This window comes from Aquila chrysaetos, chromosome 26 (genome assembly GCF_900496995.4).
Source record: "Aquila chrysaetos chrysaetos chromosome 26, bAquChr1.4, whole genome shotgun sequence".
NCBI lineage: Eukaryota > Metazoa > Chordata > Aves > Accipitriformes > Accipitridae > Aquila > Aquila chrysaetos.
Window position 1 is genome coordinate 10,591,125 of NC_044029.1, and position 20,437 is coordinate 10,611,561.

The following is a 20,437-nucleotide window of genomic DNA, read 5'->3' on the forward strand; positions in this document are numbered from 1 at the left end:
AACCTGACAAAATAAGTAAACAAACAAACAATCATTTATTTTTTAGTTTCATCAGATTAAGATCATCACAGACCTGGAAAAATGCTTGTGCTGGCTTAGCACAGGTGATAGCATGGGGCAGGACCACTTACTCAGGGGCTGCTTTTTCCAGTGATGATTACAGGATCACAGGAAAATTCAGGCTGGAAGGGACCTCAGAAGCTCATGTAGTCCACCCTCCTGCTCTAAGCAGCTTACATTTATGTCAAACTCCACCTTCACTGAGGAAGTACAGTGGAGGCATGAAGTATCTTGGAGAGAGCTAACTTGGCTGAGATGCACTGCTTTAGAAGACAGCCAATGCTAAAGGACATAAAAAGTCTTAGAATGCCCCAGATTCTTAAAAGTTTATGGTTATTCTAGGCTTGCTCCCACAGGCTCTAAATATGGCCAAATCCCACATCCTTAGTGAGGCCTTATGTCTGAAACATTAAAAACATTAGTCTAAATTCTGACAGAATTGGCAACTACTGTCAGCCCATTGTCTTCATTAATTGAAAAGAACAGCAACATGGAAAGGAGGAGACAGTGAAAGTTCAATGCAAAATATAGGCACATCAACCAGCCAAAACTAAATCTTTACTCAGGAATTTGAACAAATCCATGGATCTCAGGTTGTTTGCATCAGCTTGCATCAGAGAGCATAGATGGAGGATAAGGAAACTTTTAATGCAACAAGCATGGAGAAGCCAGAGATAGGACTTTTGATCTGAACACTCTTGGCAAGGCACTGTCTCCTGTACTTTCTTTGTCAATCTACAAATGTGCATCACATCATTCCTCTTGACTGGCATAATATACAGGACTGCAGACGATTTTCTGCCTAGCACTCTGCATATATATTAGACAGCAGAATTTAGGACTCATGCCCAGTACACCCAGGATTAAATGATCAACTAAGCTTGTATTTACAAAGGACTTACTTCATTTTACATGCTAAATATATGGAAAGAATTGTCTTTGCCAAAAAAGAAAAAGGAAAGTAAGAGTGCACATCTAAAACTGAAGTTGAAATACATATATGTGCAACTCATTCAGGGAGAAAACAAAAAATGTCCCATAATAATAAGATACAGCTAATTCCAGACTCCCACGTGAAAACATACCATTTTGCTGATTAACGTTGCAGGGATCAACCACAGGAATATTGATAGGCACAGAACAAGCTGAGGAAACCTTCCATGCATTGGCATGAAGTTGTGGGGTCCCTTCTATCATCCCTGCTGGAGAACTGAAAAGGAAAAGATCAACACTGTAAGCATCCTGCTGACCTTATGGATTACATGTCTGAGGACACAAGTACATCAAAAAGCCTTAGGTGCACAGTCACATTGAACATTCAATGTGTCAAAAGAATTTCCACCTGTGAGTTATAGAAGAAGAGAGATGTGAAGCTTTTTCCTCAATATTTTACTCATGCAAAAATATTCTTACACTCGAATTAAGCATGAGGGCAGACTTTAAGTACTCTGAAATCAGTTGGAGGAGGCATTAATGAGAGGAGAATTTGGCCTTACTGGAGTACATTCATCCAGTGAAATATAAAAAATTTGACCTGTTAGCTAATTTCAGTGTTCTAGAGGGGGACTGTTTGCATTTTGGTGCTGTTTTTCACCAAGGATTTCAAAAGCATTTGTTATTGCTAGAAAAGTTTTATGATATTATAGCTTGAGGAACTTCGGAGGAAAGGAAGTAAAAGAATAAGGAAAGTGTGCCCTTGTAATTAAACCATTCCTGTGGCTCAGAATTACATTTTTTTCCATTAAAACTTGACATGGGGGGGGGGAAATCAAGCAGTAGTAAGTGTTAATCAGGTAAGGATGATACTAGTACTATCATCCACTCTTTTTGTCAGTGCTCATGTATTTGTTCTGATGATAGGGGAGCAGCAGGGAGGAAAAAAACGTGCATTCAAGCAATATCATCATCCAAAACTTCTATAAATAATATGGTAGTTTTCTAAAATTACTTAGCTAAACAGCTTAGAATGACTTAGCTAAATTTATGAGTTTCATATTTTAAAAAGTGACTAACTTTTTCATGTTAATTAAGAGATTTTGTATTGGTTAGTTTACCAAAGTATGAGCATGTTAATGAAATGAAATAATCAGATTATTACATTCAACAAAACTTTTGACTTGTTATTAAACACAGTCTAAATGTACAATATGCAACTTACAGAAAATCATCTCTTAAATTCCCATTGTAAGTTCCACATAGTCCTAAGGTTCTTCTCTTCCAGCCAACATCAACTTGAACATAGATCCTCTCTCCATCTTTAGCAAACAGTATCTTCAAACCAAAACTAGTTTTCAGTTGAACAAAGAAAGAAGATATATTCTGAATTTCAATAGCACCTGCATATAGCAAAAGAAAACCAAAGTCACTGAAATCCAATTTCCAGGTTGTATTGGTTTACTCCTTAAACAAAATAGATTTTGAAAACTCAGAAATAAAGTGAGAAACTATGCACAACCCACCTGCAGCCAAATAACCTCACCCATTCTCTATCCGAATTTATGAGACTACATATCTTTTTCATTAGCAACACAAATCAGGAATTGCAGCTACTGTCGACAGTAAAAAATCTGTCACTTTTCTGTACCTGTGAGTTATCCAGAAATCACTCTCACATTTCATTTTTTTTAGAGAAAAGCAATGCAACAGCATGCCTCTGGCAATGAGAAGACAAAACAAGAAACCACTTGTTTCTTAGTCTCCAGGGATCTTATAAGATTAATTAACAGATGTCTGTAAAGCGTATTGCAATCTTTAGATAGAAGGTTCTCTCTTACTGCTATTGATATGACATCAGTATAGCTCCTTCCTTAGACTGTATGTGAACTAAGGCCCTATCAAATTCCCAGCTTTCCTTCCCAGCAAATCCATTATGTGAGGAAATGGAAATTTCACAGTCACAGCATTCATTTGCTACACATTGTTGGGCTACTTGCAGCTGCAGGCTTAAAACAGATCTACCTTCACAAGCAGCCCCTACACGTGCACACACACACACACACACACACTTAGGTGCATAAACTGAGAAGAGGCTGATAAAATGCTTATGTGAGCTTGAAGGTGGTCTTAGCTGATAAGACTTACTAGATACACCCAACTATCAAGAACGTGACACCAAAATATTTGTCATAGATTATATTTGTCGCAGACTATGGAAAGAGAGAAGAAAGTGAATAGGGACTGATTCAAAAGCCATAAAATGAAATTATCAATGAAATTATGAAGCAGAACTGTCAACATAACTGAAAGTACAACTGAGCTGTGAAACTCATTGCCATAGGAAGCTGTGAATGCCAAAAGCAGAACTGTGACTGGAAAAATTCAATGAAGAAAAGACATAGCTTCAACCACCAGCACAGAACTCCCTAAAAGCTGTTTTGCCAGAGGCTGGGAAAGGAAAGGGGAACTCCCACTTTACTCTTTCAGAAAGAGACTAAAAATCCAGTAAGAATTTACTATGATCACTGTAAGATACAAAATTTAGCAATATCATTTCCACTTTCAATGCTTAATTTTATAACATCCTCTTAAGGCTCATTTATTTTACTATCCTTTCCAAAAGGGTGAATTAACCTGCCTGAAATCACAACATAAGTCAGCACTGAAAGCAACGTAGATCCCATAGAGCACATGGTTTCTATTCCATGCCATGTATTCCAAAAAGCTTTAATCAAGCTAGACCCTAACATCAACATCAAGATGATTTCCAACCTCTCTTCACCTCCCTTCTTTTTCTTACCTCCTCCCCCCTAAATACAAACAAAATGAGTGGAATTCTAGGTACTCTGCAAGATAAGAAATGCAAAGAAATGAGGGCATAATGAAGGAGTTTATTTCACAGGCTGAAAAAGTACATTTCTAGAACTATTACTAAGGTCATGAGAAGTGATTGTACATTTCATAAGTGGTTTGAAGACATTCCTTTTTCATAGACAGGTATTATTAAAAAGCGTTGGAGCATATAAAAGAAAGAATGTGAACCCTGCTAAAATTCTACTCCATGCACTTCTTACCATTAAGGTTAAAAACTTGGTTAGGGCCAGTTTGGACTTGACCATATCTCGTGAGTGTTAATTGTTTGCTCACATCATCTTCAAGAACTAGTGTTATAGACTCAATGCAGGCGTGGTCAAAGTTCTAAGTAGAAACAAGTTTCACCATCAGAAACAGGCGAAGACATTAATATTACCATGGAAAGCAAAAACAAACAAACAGGGGAAAAAACAGTTGTATAGAAAGGAAATACCAGAACTGTCTTCAGGTAAATCAGTTGTAAACTATCACTCAAAGCATTAAACAGAGCACCCAAAATTCTATGTAGAACTTAATAAAACATTGCATATGCACATAAGAGCAAGGAGAATGCCTTTTAGCTATTATGGCAGTCTAGTAGTGAGTGGGCAGAGATCCCCAAGTACTGATACAGCATTCAAAAGGCCATACTTGCATGGCCACCCTGGGTACTCCTCATTGCTGGGTTAACCAGTGTTTGAGCAAGAGTCTGACCCCGTCTATAGAAAGCTGGTGTAACCAGAGCCCAAAAGCAGCAATGTAGGGGAAAGAAACTATTGCACACATGAAGGTGCTTCTTGCCTTGAAATGTAGTCATGATGACTACAGACCAAAAGGATATAATTTCTCCCGAATTATACTGCAATAATTCATAAATATCTGACTATCAAAAAATGGAGAGTTATAAACTAACTCACACCCATCATTTTAGAGTGCTATCCGGGCAGAATTTATGAACCTAAGTACACAACAAAAGGTGACACATAACCAGCTTAAACCAAGCATCTTATGCTCCCCAGGGCCCCTATGTTTTCACCCAGAAACTTTCCAACATGCCTAGAGTCATGCTAAGGTCATTTCCAGTAGCATCCTTGTCTCTCAGTGGCTACCTAACCAACCATTTCATGCTTGAGGCCACCTGAAATGCAGAAAAACCTCAACATCTATGCAGGAGGTGCTTACAAAAAAAAGCAGAGGCACCAGCTTATAGTCCAGCTTTTGAACGGACATGAGAGACAGTCCATAGTTGTGCAGCTTCAGTGCATCACTCCCTGCTGATGAGTTCAGGCGTCCCAGCCCTCAGCACGTGGGCAGCTGTGAGTCATAGTCTCAGAGGCCCTTCTCCTGAGAGCCTAGGTGACTAATAACATCATTAAATCCAGTCTCGCAGATAAGTACTTTTTATAAGCACCTCTATTCGTAAAGCCTGTTGTTGGATACCTGCCAAAATACTTTCAAACAAATATGTGTGGTGGCTAGTCTCTTCAATAGTTTTCTAAAAGGCATTGTTCCAACAAATCAAATATGCTATAACATATCAAGTAAAAAACCTAAAGCTACCAAAAAAAATATATCTTGCCTAACTAGCAGTGTATTAAACCTGTTCAGTGCTGCCAGCAAGAGCTTTTCTAAAGCCTAAGACATCTGTGTGTACCATAACCAAAGACGTATATACTTGTTTAATGTGCATAAATGAATAACTCTGTAGACTTTATCCGTCTAAAGATGCAATTGGTTTTACAAAGGGCAATACAATATGTAGCAATACCACCGCTTACAAAAAAGATGTAAAATGGTTTCAATTTATATTTTCTGTTAAACATAACCTGGTAGTTTACAGTAGAACCTGTACAAGATTGCCTGAAATATGAATGGACACGTTTGTTGTGAATGTTCAACAAAAACATGACTTACCTGTCCACAAGGTGCTTTCTGTAAAGTGATTGTGAACTTGTTTTTCCCAGTGCCTTTTACCAAAATGTACTGGCAAATCCCAAGAAAGGTAAAATGACGTCCATCAAATGTTGTGAAATGAGAACTACCTGTGATGGAGCACTCAGCTTGAGAGAAAAAGGATAAACAAGAATGTTCACTTGCATAAGAATGTGTCATTATTCTGTAAACGATGGAAGAGAGATAAATAAGAAACCTTCTCCTTATTTCTAAGCACATAATCCAGGCTAACGTTAATCCTAGCTATTACAGCATTTGGAAATAAAATATATTACATACACCTATTTCCATCAGATACCATCTCATATTGCACACACCGAAGCGCAGCACCCTTTGGTTCTATCGAGATGAGATGCCTTTGAGTCATGAGTTCTCTAAAATACGAAAGAGTTTTCTCTGTATTACAACTCTGAAGTTTCCTAGAATCTTCTTCTCATTGTCTTTTGGCATGACTGAGTGTGAAAGAGGATAAGCTTCTTTCTCCTTCCTTCTAGGTACTATATTCATTTTTCAGTTCAGACCAGGAGTCCACTGTTGAAGCAAGTTTCCAGCGCATCCCCACTTACCGCACTTTCATTCATACCACAGGGCAGTGCCAGAACACATGAACTAGATTTATTTTGTCTGCGATTACTGCAGGAGGTGCTCTGTGGGAGCACATCTAACCTGCTCCCACTAACAGGCATTTAGTCCTTCGGACCAGACTAGTCATAGTTAACCCCCTACATGCACACACAACACACACAAGTGGTTCTCAGTGTCAACTGTTTTACACTACGGATTCACCTTGTCCAGCCTTGCTTAGTAACTCTTAAGCCTTGTTTATTACCTCATTCAGAGGGGGCTCCTTAATTTGTAAAAAATTGTCTCTTTCACAAGTTTCACAGTATAATCTTGTCTAAGATACAGAACTGTCAAGGAAGTTTCACTACCCAACTACTGCATGTTCCTCTGAGTAAGTCATTACAGAGACATGTAATCTTTAAAGATAAGGATCATTATCCAAACATGAACTGCTGTTACAAGGGAGAAAATACAGCACACTGAGCATCAGAATGATGTTTTTCTTATTGTTTGCATTACAATTGCACCTAGAAGTGAGGAGATCCTTATACCTGGCCTAGGTATTGCACAGAAAGTAGAAATAAGCTGCCTGCCCCAAAGAACATAGACCGTAAGCAGGAGGTAGAAACAAGAGGTGGATGTAACACACTGAGTCTGGGAAACAAATGGGAAAAGGTAAGATGAGTATGGTCAGGCAGTTAACAGCTTCACCCCAGCTGGCCCACTGCTACTCTCAACATCCCTCTGGCTTAATCTTTCTTCTTAAATTAGCATCCCAAGCCTTTGGATCACATTTGGTTCTGTTGTGTTCTGAAAAGTTTCTCTCTTATGTTCACTGATGGCTGAAAAGAATAATGAAACACAGATACCTGGGCAATCATGATCAGTGCAGTTCCAAATGCCACCGATACAAATACTAAAAAGAAAAATCACAAAACACAGAAGTTCAGTGTTCTGATCTTTAGCAAAAAGAGCAGCTTTGAGCTAATTAATACGTCTTGAATTCACCCTTTCCATAGAATAGCCTCCATATTTTAGTGATACACAGGGCCCAGACTATAAAACATAGATACTTACTATTCCTTAAAATGTAAGTGTGACTATGACGTTAAACTAACTATGGGCAGCAGTCACAGAGAGAGGAAGCACAGACGTGAGGCTTTCACATACCAGTTGCTACATTCTTGTTCAATTTTTGAGCCTACAGGGAAGGCAGTTCCATGATAAATACAAGGACAATTCGACACAGAGATACAAGTTCCATTTTCCATAATGAGACCTATTGGAGGGAAGTTAATAAATGAGATAAAAAACAAAGTAACGAACTGTGGATCACTGCTCTTCCCCCATCTGACTCAAACATTCAAATCTGCCAGAAGGTGATCTCACCAGGAACCAGCAAAAAGAGTCACCCAACGAGTGCAGAGAGCTCAGAGTGATGAACAGTGAAGCTCTCTCAAAGCAATTGTCACTCTGAATAGTTGCTTTATGAAAAATGTCTGCCTTAAGCATGTAAAACTGTACGGACTCAAAAATTAAAAGATTCTGAGATCACATAATCTTTAGTCCTTCTAGAACAAGACGGTTAGTAGTCCAATTCCTAATTTTTATTGAGTACAGGTCTCAGGAAGTTTGTTTTCTTGTACAGAGCATAAGACACATTCTGTCTAAACAAAACCTCGATAGATTTTGGAATAATTCAAATAAAGTGGATTAAATCTATGCAATATCTTATTATAGCAAGCATTAGTGATGGCTCCAGTTTTTAAGTGATATTTCATTCTGAGCCACCTTTGTATTCTAGAGAAATGTTTAGAACACAATAAAAGAAAGAATCACAGTGAGAATAACAACAGCAAGAGCAGAATTTACAATATTTATATTTTCAGGCTTTGCCTTTAAGCATGGTCTATTTAGGCAACTTTATTACGATGTTGGATATTAGCTTTACACATTTTTTTTACAAAAAATTAACAGTACTTACCATCTGGACAGTAACAGCCATCTAAGCAGTGTAGGTTGCTGCCAAGACAATCTTTTTCAAACGTGCAGGTTGGTGGACAACAACTGATACAGTCACGGTGTACAAAGCTGTCTTCACATTTCTCAGCTAGAAAAAATACATGGTAGATTGAACATTAGTGCAATTTCTCTTTCCATACTGGAGAACCCTCTCTCTCAAATAAACAGTTGTGCTGTGCTTCTAGTATAGGTAATTACTCAGGTCAAGTAAAATGGATTGTTTGGAGAGGTTTTAACTGATGAACTGTGGTGAATCTCTCATCAGTATTTAAGTCTTTCTTTACCAAATTCTTACATCACCCCTCCAAAAGAAGTTACAGTTTCTGTGGCAGGGGAACATGTGCTCAGATCTCAGTTAGTTCAAAGTCTTGTGCACGAGACTGAACTGCAATTGATGGGGGGTGGTGATAACTAGAAGAGCTGGATTAACTGTATTAATTCTGTTTATAGGGCCAGTAGAGGCTGAAAGGTCATCTGGGAAGAGGGGCAACATCAGACCTCCACAGAATATGATCAGCACACATGAAGTTTCAAGCAATCTGTGGAAACATGAATTTTGTATGGATCTAGATCAGATCACAGTGCAATTAAACTATTCCTCTAGCAAGTCATCGACTTCATTGTTTGCCAGCAATAGTGAAGCTGGCTGATCTACTTCAGTATCACGTTTGAGTCCTATAGTGACAAACGTTGTCAAGATGGAAGTATTTGAAATGAATACACGGGGTATCTCAAAGGTCACATAGTATGCTTTATTAAAGAGTCTTACTACAGGCAGGAAAGTCATCCCTCCAGTCCCGCACCGGGGACCCAGCGTGAGAGCATGCTCTAGCGTACTCTGTCACTGCCCTGCAGTATGTTTCATCATCATCCACTCTGAAATGATAAAACAAGAGACTAATCAAGGAACTCAAATCCCTTCTACAAATCTCTGCCACAGGACACTGCACAGGATACTTCACACATAGCTGACACCACTCAGTCATAACAGCACACAGTGAAAATACTATGAAAAGGAACGAGCTATATTGAATACACTGTTGTGTTTTTATCATTTGATGTCACAAGAAGTTATTTCTTTTTAATATAACCACAATGAACAAAACCACTAATTTATTACAAGAAAGATAAATGCTGCTTATGGTGAAAGAGAAACACAACCTTGTCTTGAAGACAACGGACAACTCAACAGTATCAAGATCCACATCTCAGGCCCTCTGATTCCTGCATGATGTGGAAACTCTGACCTACACTGATAAAAGACATTCTGGTCCAAGTAACAAGTTCAAGTTTCCAATTGCCTGTCAGTCCTTGAACTTGGGCAAGAACAACCCTGTTGGTGGACTCCTGAACTTGTGCTGAAGTGCTCGGCACCAGAAGCATTATCCCATGAATACTGTAGACAGGCACAGGGATTTACAGCGTGACCTTGGGCAAAGTCATTATCTCTGCCTTAATCTATACAGAAGCAGCTGTACAGTGCACTTTTGCCAGGATCAAGTAAAAAGACATTCATCAGTGTTCAGGTAAGCTCAAATTTTATTCAGATATAAGTCACATAAGGTAAGATACCACCAACCTTTTGTTAATGTGAAAGTCCAACAACTCTCATCACTCCCTGTAGAGGACTTGATGCCAAAATGAACTAGTCATAACACAACATTTCTATTATAAACATGACTGTGACAGATCAGCTGAGTTTGTCTTTCAGCACACAAGATCGTGCTTCCAAAATTAATGGTCTTAAGAATATATTACAATGTGTTTGTATTCTGCTTTCAACACATCTGTTATCAAATCAAACACCACTATACTCTTTGTTACAGTGATCAGAGTCTCTCCAGCTCTCCTTATCTAATCCAATTAAATGGGTTTTAATAGAAAGAATACTTGGCATATGCTATGGCCCCACAAAAACTTCATAAACCGACACTAAGCCACGAGAAGAGAGGTCTCTTTTATAAACAAAATAAGCCTAAATTAATGAGATTCTGAGACACAGAAACTTCCTTCAAGGTTTTTAATGTTCACACAATTCACATCAATGCACATGTCTGTTGACAAAAACCAAATCTGCCTTAACACCGTGACACTGATTCAATATCACATTTGAAAATTTGCTTTTCATTATTCCTCTTTTGCTAAGAAAAAAAGTCACAATAGACTCCTGAGTTACAAAGACACCATACAGAGGCAACTCATCTCTTCTCTGAGCGAAATCAATGTACAGACCATAAACTTCAGGAAGCGCACTTTGGAGATTTGCCCACAAACACAAATTCTTCCATCCTGACTTTATGGTAAAGCAGAAAACTAAAAATTAATAAAAAATTAACTAACAAGTTGTAATGGATTATACTGAGTGATTCTTACTTTTAGTCTTGTGGTCCTTTCTGTATGTTTTTGATTAAATTGATGACACTCTGAGAAGGCCATAATACTATCTGGTAAAAATCCTGCTATTTATGACAATTACTTCTTAATTTAAAACCATACTAAAAAGGAAGTGGTACATTGCTCAGTCATCTATTCAATTACACTCTGGAGCACCAGTTTAATTTGAATGACAAGAACTAAAGAGGAGTCTGGAGAACTAAGGGAAAAATACCAGGTTGCATATAAAGCCAGCAGCTGAAGGGCTGTAACTCCCACCAAAACCAATGAGAGTTGAATTTCTTTTGACAAGTCTGAATTTACATAAATAAAACAATTTTGAAAAATTCTACTGATTTGAACCACAGTGGTTGCTCATAAAAACAGTCCGACTGTGTCAGACAAATGGTCCAGCTCCTCCAGTATCATTGATATTTCCCCCTAGTATCATCTCCATGTATTTTTGATTCAGGACCTCCAGATGCGGGTTTCAGGATTTTTGTGATTAGCTGCTCCTCTTTTGTCATTAGTGATTCTCCATGGATTTCTCTTCCATGTATTTGTCTAGTATTTCCTTGAATCCATGTAAACCTTTAGCAATCAAAAATATCCCTTGGCAGGCTGGTTCTGTACCCTTTGTTTCCACAATAAATCACCCACTGAGAAACATCATCTCTTTCACTTTGAACTTGGTTCCTTCTAACTTCCCTCAATACTGCTCAGTTCTGGTCTCAAACAAAATAGTGAGCATTCATTTCACAAGTCAAAAATAAATACACAAGAACTCCAGTCTTACCTGCAAAGATCATTCATACAGCTAGAAATATAAGAATATGGATCTATGCTTTCATGACAGCTGAGAAAAGGAAACTGTAGGAATATTTGGCACTTGAAGAATACGTCCTGTGCATTAAGGAGAATCAGTAAACAACAGTTAGCAAATACTTTCTGAACAAACATAATTCTTTTTAGCTTTCCTTCCCTAATCTAAGGTCCTTTATATCCCTATTAAAATTTGAGAATCTCACAGTCTCAATTCATTATTATGTCTCCTTTTTATTCTTCCTAAAATTTGTCCTCTCTGCCTAAGCTGGCTTGATTGCATACTGCTCCTAAACCAGCGGGGATGAAAGAGTATGAAATGACAAAAAAAGCATTTTGTGTCAATGCAGGAGCTGAGCATGTTACTTCTGCAGTATTTCACAATTTCCAGAATAACAAGGTGTAAGATGCCAGGACTGGAAGCTGAAGCCAAGTTTAATGCAGCAATGAAGAGCTCTGCCAGCAGACCTGTGCCACTTGGCACATCCTACCTGAGCCTTTGTACTTTTAAGCTAAACATCTGAAGACCTTCAGACATTCAATAGCAACAGTCTTGATCTGAATCTTCCCTTTCTCAAAGCCTGAATGGATGTAAGGCTTTTTTCAACATGGTGTATATTGCTAGATTCTCGTACCATCACGAGGCAATGAAGATTAAGAATATACATATAACATGATTGATTTACCTCAGTGAATTCTGCATCAGCTGGGCAAGGACTGGAAAAATCTGAGGCAGTAGGTACACAAGCTATGTCATCTGAGGTTTGCACAGCCCAGCTATTTGCAAATTCAGCAATGTCTTCTGTATATTCACCTACTGTATGAAAACATTGGAAGAGCATCCAGGCAAAAAAATATTGTCAACACAAACACAAAAGACACCTTGGAAATTTCTGGTAGTGTTTCAATGTGTTCATTATCTCAGATACAGATATGCTCAGAGTACAGGTGGTGCTGAAAAATATTTTTCTTTTTTAATTTCAGGTAGCATTTTATACTACATTTAAATGAAAAGATTAAAAAAATGTATGGCAAGGTGTTGGTTGGGGTTTTTCTAAGTGCAATCACTGACAATTTTATAACAAATACACAAATAAGGACAAGTGTAATGCATTGAATACTTCAGAAAAAAATACATTTCTTTAAAACAATTTAAGGTTTTCATCATGTTCCACAAAGGTCAGTTAGCACTATTATCTCCATCCTTTTCCCTTGCTGCAGAAAAGCCCTACAACAAACACACCGCTACATGCCCAGCTCTCCTCACAGCATGACCATGGGAGAATTCATGAATGAGATGCGTGACTGGAAGTCATGGCAACAGGCTGAGGAAGATACATGAACATACAACAAGGTTGGCAGTAAAGAAACAGACCCAAACTTTCCATATTTTTGCAGCAAGAACTAAATATTAACTTTTTTCTATGTTCTTAAGTATGTTAAAAAGGGCACATTGCCTCCACCTTGAAGAACCTTACAGTAATCGGTATCTACACTACGGTTATCTATATCTATGCATGGTTAGGAGATAGGCTACTGAAATGAAATCAGCTACAGTTTTTTTTCACAGAGCTGTACTATCCAAAGCTTAATCTAACTTGTTCTAGCACAAGATGTACAAAGTCTGACACTCTGCAATGTGGAAAGCCCCAAAGCACACTAATCAGATATTTGTACTTGGGTCTCCACCAATAAACAAAGATAAGATCCTAACCACCAGTCTATTTTACTTGAGAGCCAGGGAGACTTAAAACATTTCTCCGTCTCTGAGAGAATAGTTCTTTACACAGAAACCCCTTCCCAAACATAAAAAAATGGGTTTTCATGTAGAGGTAAACCTGTTGACATAACTCTGCTTCTACGAAAACATTAAAAATATTTTATTTACATTTCAATATGGCTTGAAAAAAATTTCTAAGTCCTTAAAAAATGCCACAGAATAAAATCATTGTCCTTGAACCAGTTCTATACACAGATACAGCCTTGTATATTAAAGCAGTATAAAGATGCCATTAAAGATGAAGGTAAGGAAACAGAAAAGGAATTTTTTTTTAAACTGTGCTTTGAAATGGAGTATTACATGCTTCTCAGCAACTTATTTATTTGGGGCATTGCAAATAGAGAGCATTCAGACTCTGGAAGACTCAGGATAGATGTAAGAGCTTTGCTTATGCTACTGCGGGAAGTAGTTTAGCTGGGGGAGATAAATCATCATGCTAAATGATTTACAAGATTTGGAAACACTTAGAAAAATGTTGCGGCTTAGAAGTAATTTGAATTAGCAGTCTATTCTTGTGAAGGTATCAGAACTTCATGCTTTGTATTTGCACAGAGTCAAGGCACCACGTTATACAACTGGTTCAAGGTTAAAATGATTCATAGTGCTCTCCATTGTACACTACAATGATACTATCATTTCTGATAAAGAAAAATTCTAAAAGAAATTATAATGGTGAAGAAATGTAGCTCTGGAAATAAAGCTAAGAGCTGGAAGTCTTGTATAACAAATAATACATTTAAAGACACTGAAATTACTATTTTTTAGAGATTGTGTGAATTCATTATTTCCTTCAAACTCCATTTTTCTCCATTATTAGAGATCACCAGTTTTAACTAGTTATTAAACATACTATACTCTGGTGTGCAGAAGTTAATGCATGAAACAGGGAACTTGCTGCTCTCATGGCAGAAGGGCATGGGCAGAAGGGGTATGAGAAATTTATATTGGGCAGATTTTTAGGACCATACAAAGATAAGTACACTGTGTCTTCCTTCACTTAGAAAGTCAAAAAGCTCTGCTATCAACCATAAAAAATGGAGAAAAACAGAGGCGGGGAAAAAAGTTACAGTGAGATAACTTTTGTGACTTAAGAATATGCAGGGCCGTGGGACTAGATTCTCTCAGCAGTTAATGGTAACAGTAAAACAGTCCTATCTTTGTTTTTATCAGAGACTGAGAAAAACATTCCTCATATTCTCAAGCTTGTTCTTTTTTTCTTTTTTTTTTTTTTTTTCCACATTAGTTGCAAGTAGGACAAAAGTTCCTATAGAGTATTCCCTACACAGACTACAGCATATTCTACCAGCTCAGCAAGTCATCTCTGCCTCACACGCAGCATTGGGCAACTCCTCATCCTACAGGGTATTCGGAGGCCCATAATATACCATACCAACAAAGTGATACAAGGAACTCCTTGGCGACAGCTTTGAAATTTACATATTTCAACTAGCATTTTTATGATGCTCATATAAACAAATGACTCGAGATGATGCTTTTCTCCAAATATTAATATTTTGGCTCTTCTCTCCTTCTCCCTCCATCTTTAAATGTAGAGAAAACCACAAGCATTCATTTATTTATTTATTATTTGAAGGCACTTTCATCAGCTAAGATAAACACACCCCAAATGCTTTGCTGAGCAAGAAAAGGCTTAAACATACATATAAATACTTTCTTGAATTAGGACCATTTCCCTTAGCTTCTTTAATGATGAGGAAGAGCAGAGCAGATATTATATTTTCTGCTGAAATAACTGAAACAGGACTCTGCCTTTTTACAGTATTATATTTAAAGTGAACATGGAAGCTGTTCACACAAGGTAAGGGTGTATTTCTAAGCTATTTACTTACTATTTTGTAGTATCAGCTCATCATACTTATTGCCATTAAAATTTCCACAGAGGCCACAAGGTTTTCCCTTATGATCTTCTGCCAGCTTAATATAAATGCCAGAGCTTCCATCCCAAGCAAGAGAAAAACCAAAGGTAGTCTTCACCAGAATATAGTCAGCCAGCCTCTCAAAGAAAGCATTTCCAACTGTCTGAGGCAACATTAATCTGGAAAAAGAAACAGCCTGTTTCAAAGATCTCAGATGAGAGGAGGTAGGTGTTAGAAAAATACCACATAAAACATCACCTTCTAACTCACTAAGCCCTTTTTCCCAGGTCTATACAGTCACTTCCATTCAATTCTTCATCATATTTTCACTATCTTTTCTTCTGTGTAATTCTCTATATTGACCATCAAAAATGAATGCTTTTCTGCTATATACACCTATCAGTTGTATGAATTATAAGCCTGAAAGAATAATGAATCTTCATTTTCAAAGCCCAGCACGGGCATGTTGAGGAATACATGACTTCATGAGCATGCTGCGTTGCACGAGGAGCTATGTGACACTATGACCACCAGCAGCCCTTCCGGGCACAGGGTCATCACTGCGTTAGCTGTCTGCAAATGGAGGAACTTACAGTACAGAAAATACGATTGACCAAAATACTGTGTATCTTCCTCCTTTGGCCAAAGACCACTGGACAATAAAATTGCAGCATGGATCTAATCCTAACCTTCCAAAGTTGCTTCTGTTGGGATGAGCAGTATCACTGTAGCTATCGGTCTCAGATGCTAATGGCTGTAGCATTACATCAAAGAGGATGGCAAGAACACCTCAACAACTCTTTGAAATTTTCCGTACTTTATCAATCAGTAAAAGGTACTTATGATAGTCTTGCACTCTTCTTTTTTACTTATTAAAAAAACCTGGTAAATTTGGGGTTTGATATACCTCAGAGATATTTTGTGGAGTTTTTTCCCCAAAGGGGCAGAGGGGACTTAAGATCTTTAATTCAACCAATTCAGACTTGTCTAGAAAAAGATTATGTCTTACATTACGTATAGCTACCAGGAATAAATAATGACTGCCTTGTTCAAAATGATATCAGGATGCACCAAGGATTAGATAGAACTGTCTGATGCAGACTTTGTTTATACAAAGTAAGGATAGGTAATCATTAGGTTACAGCTGAGAAATTGAACAGAAGGTTCATGCAGGAGTGTATGCTGTCCCCACTCAGGTATGACATTAGCACCATTACATCTGCTCACACTAGAGCTCTATCAGCCCCAATACAGAACAGTGAGGGATCAGTAAAGATATATATCAAATTATTTTCTCTGGCTGGTGTAAAAAGCATCAATTTCCCAAACTCCACACTATCTTTTTGCAATAAAATGTTAAAACCCACCATTAGAACACTTACTTGATTCCATCTTTTCTTACTTCATGTCCTGAAATAATTATTTCTTCTTGGTTTGAAAAAAATAAGCTGACAGACCTCTGACAAGTATATACTGAACCATAACAGTGAGGACTGTTATGAACCTTAGAGGGGAAAAATATACACACGATAAATGTTTGTTCTTCAATAATTTCATGCAACTTTTCATAAACTCATATATGATATTTTACATTTCTACACACCAATCACTGAAACAGCTTTACAAATAAATACTTAGAATATTCAAAAGTCACAATTACAAAGATATGCAAAACTAGAAGTTCATGCTACCTGATACTACTGAGAAATACAGCAACTGTTTAATAGCACAAAGCATCACAAGACAATGTTTAAATACTGGATGAAATACTTGGGTATTTTACGTAGATGAACTTCAGAGACAATGTAGTGAGCTAGCTTATAACTGCCAACGAAGGAGTATGTTGTTTGCACTGAGGAGACACTTCCATTGCTCTGTTTCCAGAGGTCTGATCTATAAGAGGGAACTACAAACCAATATAAAACCTCAGCATAATACCAGCATTCTACATGCCAGCTGAGACCGGCACCGGCTGAACTACAACATGCCTTCCTGAACCCCTCGGGATTTGTTGAGATCTTCGAGTGCTCCCACAGATTACTGCAGGCATCTAACTTACATGGATCTGTTAAAACCCATTTCACACTGGCTTTCCAGACCTGCTGATGGAGAAGGGCAGGCTTTTCTGAAGTCTGCCTCTCCCCGTTATATAGCATAATGAGCCAGGGTATTGGTTTGAATCACGCATCAGATTCTCTAATTTGAACAATTTGAACAGCAATGGAAATGCAAGTTTCGGTCAGCCAGAGAGAGATTTGCAAAACTGTGTGTCTCAGGTATTGGCAATGTGTGATTTCCATGACTGCCCAGTACTAGAGAGGTGTTAAACAGATCTCAGATGCATGCTTCCAGAAATGAAAACCATGCAACTCCCATCTCAGCATGTCTATAGCTTTATGGCAGTGAAGGAGATCTTGCATTAAAAAAATGTATAATCAGACCTTGGAATAGGCATGATAAGCCAGCACTCTTCCTATTTGTAGTTTGGCAAAAAGGAGGCTACCCCCGAAGTCAGACTTCCTTTGCTTTCCCAGCCTTCGGTATAGCAGAGCATGACTCCTGCAGGAAGGTCCTTGTCCCCAGACACCACACAGCTTTCCTTGGCCAGGGCGTGCTCTCAGGACTTGAAAACTGTGGGTTCAGATTCACTCTGACTGATGATAGGTATATAGGTCTCCAACAGTCTGTGCATATGCTCTAATCAATTAACTACTACACAGTTTTGAATTACACTCACATAGTCTAAGTGAGTTTTAACCACATACCTACTCCAAGGGCTTGAGCGGAACTTCAACAGCTTTCATTAATCTCAGTGGGGCTGAGCCACCCAAACCTGAGGGATGCCCTAGACTATGGTGCTTCAAAAGCCTGTGAGCTGATTTTAGACACCACTGAGGAGACAGGGGAGTGTGTCGTGAATCTTAGATACCAATCATTACCTAAATTAAAATGTAGACAAAGTTTAGATAGCTCAAATATGACTCCTATGACTGTGTATGTCACCGTTCTCTGAGAAGGATGGGAGTTGCATTACCAGTTTACTTGACAGTGCTGTGAAGCTAAATAGATGAATAATTGGGAAACATTTTGCCAACATAGTAATAGAGGCTGTAAAAGTAACTAGAGCTATTGTTTTTGTAGAAAAGATCTGTGGATAAACACATACCGTGCTAACACATACTCGAATTAATCTTCCTAAACTGACACTTAATCCTGGAAGTAAAACCCAGTTACTGTTTCTCTGAGTGAAATAAACCAAACCAGGAAAAATCATTAAAGCTTTTACACGTATAAAGATAATCATAATTAAAGACATCATAAATGTTACTATTATTGACAGATGGTTTCTATGTAAACCTGGCCCAAGACAGAAACACAATCAAGGAAAATCAAAATAATTCTTATGTCGTCTTCTCCTGTAGAGAGGTGGATTATTAAAGCCAGAAGGACCATAATGTGAGGATTTGGCAAGGTTCTTGGCTCTCCATTGCCCAGCCTGTAGTGACTGCAGTGCTTTTTATCACATTACTTATGACTTTTCTGAGTAAACATTTTCAGTCTTTAGCAAAACATGACATTTGTTCCAGCAATTTAATGGTAGTTTCTCTCTTTCCAGAGCAACTGGAATCCACTGAAATATTCATTCTAGATTTTAATATAATCTTGGACTTTGCTACAGCATTTTTTGAAAATGTCTAAAAGATCATAGCTGCACACAGAATCCAAAGAATTAAAATGACATTGCGGAAGGCAGATGTAACAGCATCCGCCTATAACCTGAGTGAATAGAAATGGCAGTTTTAATGGCAGATTTATCTTTACTAGATGCTGTTATCTGGGGGGAGAGGAGGTCATGTGTTTATAAATGAAAACTAGTCCTTGGAGCAGAAATCAGCATCTAGGTCTGCCCCTCCGAGCACTGTGACCACCAGGACTTAGAATTAGGACCCCTCTTGTCCCCTCTCCTCCGCCCCATCAGCACCAAATCCCAACCATTGTGTAAAAAGTAACATAATGAGCCCATATCTTCTCTCCACAGTAACCAACAGCCTGATAAACAGGGTATCTTCCTTCAAAGAGGGTATACGTTTGAACTCTCCCTGACCCAAAGTCATTAACCACAGAGATTCAGCAATTTGAGGAAATTACTTAAAAAAGTGCCTTCCATACATAGGTCAAGATGAAGGCTTTTGAGCTGTTAATCTTCTCTGCATGACGTAGAGGTAATCCAAAATTAGAATGCAAATCCCCAGAGGGGACAGAGTTTTCCGTGGGCCAGGGAGGCAGCTCCCCATAGCGTGCTGATGGCTGGGAATCAGGGCCCAGTACGCTTGGGTGCTCAGCTATCAGGCAGGTGATAGCTGTTTGCACTTCACTCAGCAACTCAATTTTTTTTTACAATCTGACAGCTAAAGTTTATTGAAGTTTCCCAGGTCTGCTTTAAGACCCACTTTTGCTCCCAGAAAGGAGAGATCAGAAATCCTTTTTAGGATAAGGGGGGTAAGAAATACTATTTTTAATATACTGACTCTGTTGATTATCATTTCATCAGTGTTTTGAGGTTACTGCACATGGGCTTAGACATTTTCCAGCAGCATCGGTTTATATTTAAGTATGCAATGCAACAGTTTGATCCATCTATTGTCTCTCTACTTATTTTACTTATGATTAAAAATAAGTCCTGTAATACAGAAATACACAAGTGTGTTATTTCTAGAGTATGCTCACATACTTACCCAAACAGTGTACTGGGGTTCTGGACTACTGCAGTCTTTTGCAAAAATATAGGAGCAATTTCCTGGGAAGTAGTAGTAGATGCCATCAAATGTTTCAAAATGATACTGTCCCCACGATTTGCAAATCCCATCTCGGTCCTTACCAGTGTTAGGTACTGGAAAGAACACACTGAGTTTACAACAAGCATGGTAATCAAAAATTGACAGGTATCACAGGCTTCTACAACAGTAAGAGCTCAGAAAGGAAATAAGAGCTTATAAAGCAGATACATAGCAAAGACAAAAGATAACCTCATTTCTTCAACTTTATTTAAAGTCAGTACTTTTTTTTTTTTAATCTTTATGCTGCAGTTTTAGTCACATGCAATCATTGTAAGTTTTTTTATTTGCTTCAGTGCAGACATTTTAATTATAAGTAGAGGCAAGGGATTTAGATCTACTGCAGATCCTGGCAGACAATT

At 38.1% G+C, this 20,437-nt stretch overlaps 1 protein-coding gene across 10 annotated transcripts in view; it reads right to left on the minus strand.

The window, feature by feature from the left end:
* Window positions 1-20,437, minus strand: part of OTOGL (otogelin like) — a 98,271-nt gene that overhangs the window by 70,889 nt on the left and 6,945 nt on the right. For 7 of the 10 annotated variants that reach the window (XM_030002871.1, XM_030002878.1, XM_030002876.1 and 4 more), the window contains exons 6-18: window positions 19,977-20,131; window positions 16,623-16,744; window positions 15,214-15,419; window positions 12,270-12,400; window positions 11,558-11,664; window positions 9,158-9,264; window positions 8,351-8,476; window positions 7,537-7,645; window positions 7,236-7,282; window positions 5,764-5,909; window positions 4,071-4,194; window positions 2,219-2,396; window positions 1,146-1,270 (exon numbers count right to left, since the gene is read on the minus strand). In XM_030002871.1, the coding sequence (XP_029858731.1) occupies window positions 1,146-1,270; window positions 2,219-2,396; window positions 4,071-4,194; window positions 5,764-5,909; window positions 7,236-7,282; window positions 7,537-7,645; window positions 8,351-8,476; window positions 9,158-9,264; window positions 11,558-11,664; window positions 12,270-12,400; window positions 15,214-15,419; window positions 16,623-16,744; window positions 19,977-20,131 (1,683 nt within the window). The remainder of the gene's footprint in view (window positions 1-1,145; window positions 1,271-2,218; window positions 2,397-4,070; window positions 4,195-5,763; window positions 5,910-7,235; window positions 7,283-7,536; window positions 7,646-8,350; window positions 8,477-9,157; window positions 9,265-11,557; window positions 11,665-12,269; window positions 12,401-15,213; window positions 15,420-16,622; window positions 16,745-19,976; window positions 20,132-20,437) is intronic. The other 3 variants (XM_030002879.1, XM_030002873.1, XM_030002872.1) reach the window with 1 other exon arrangement.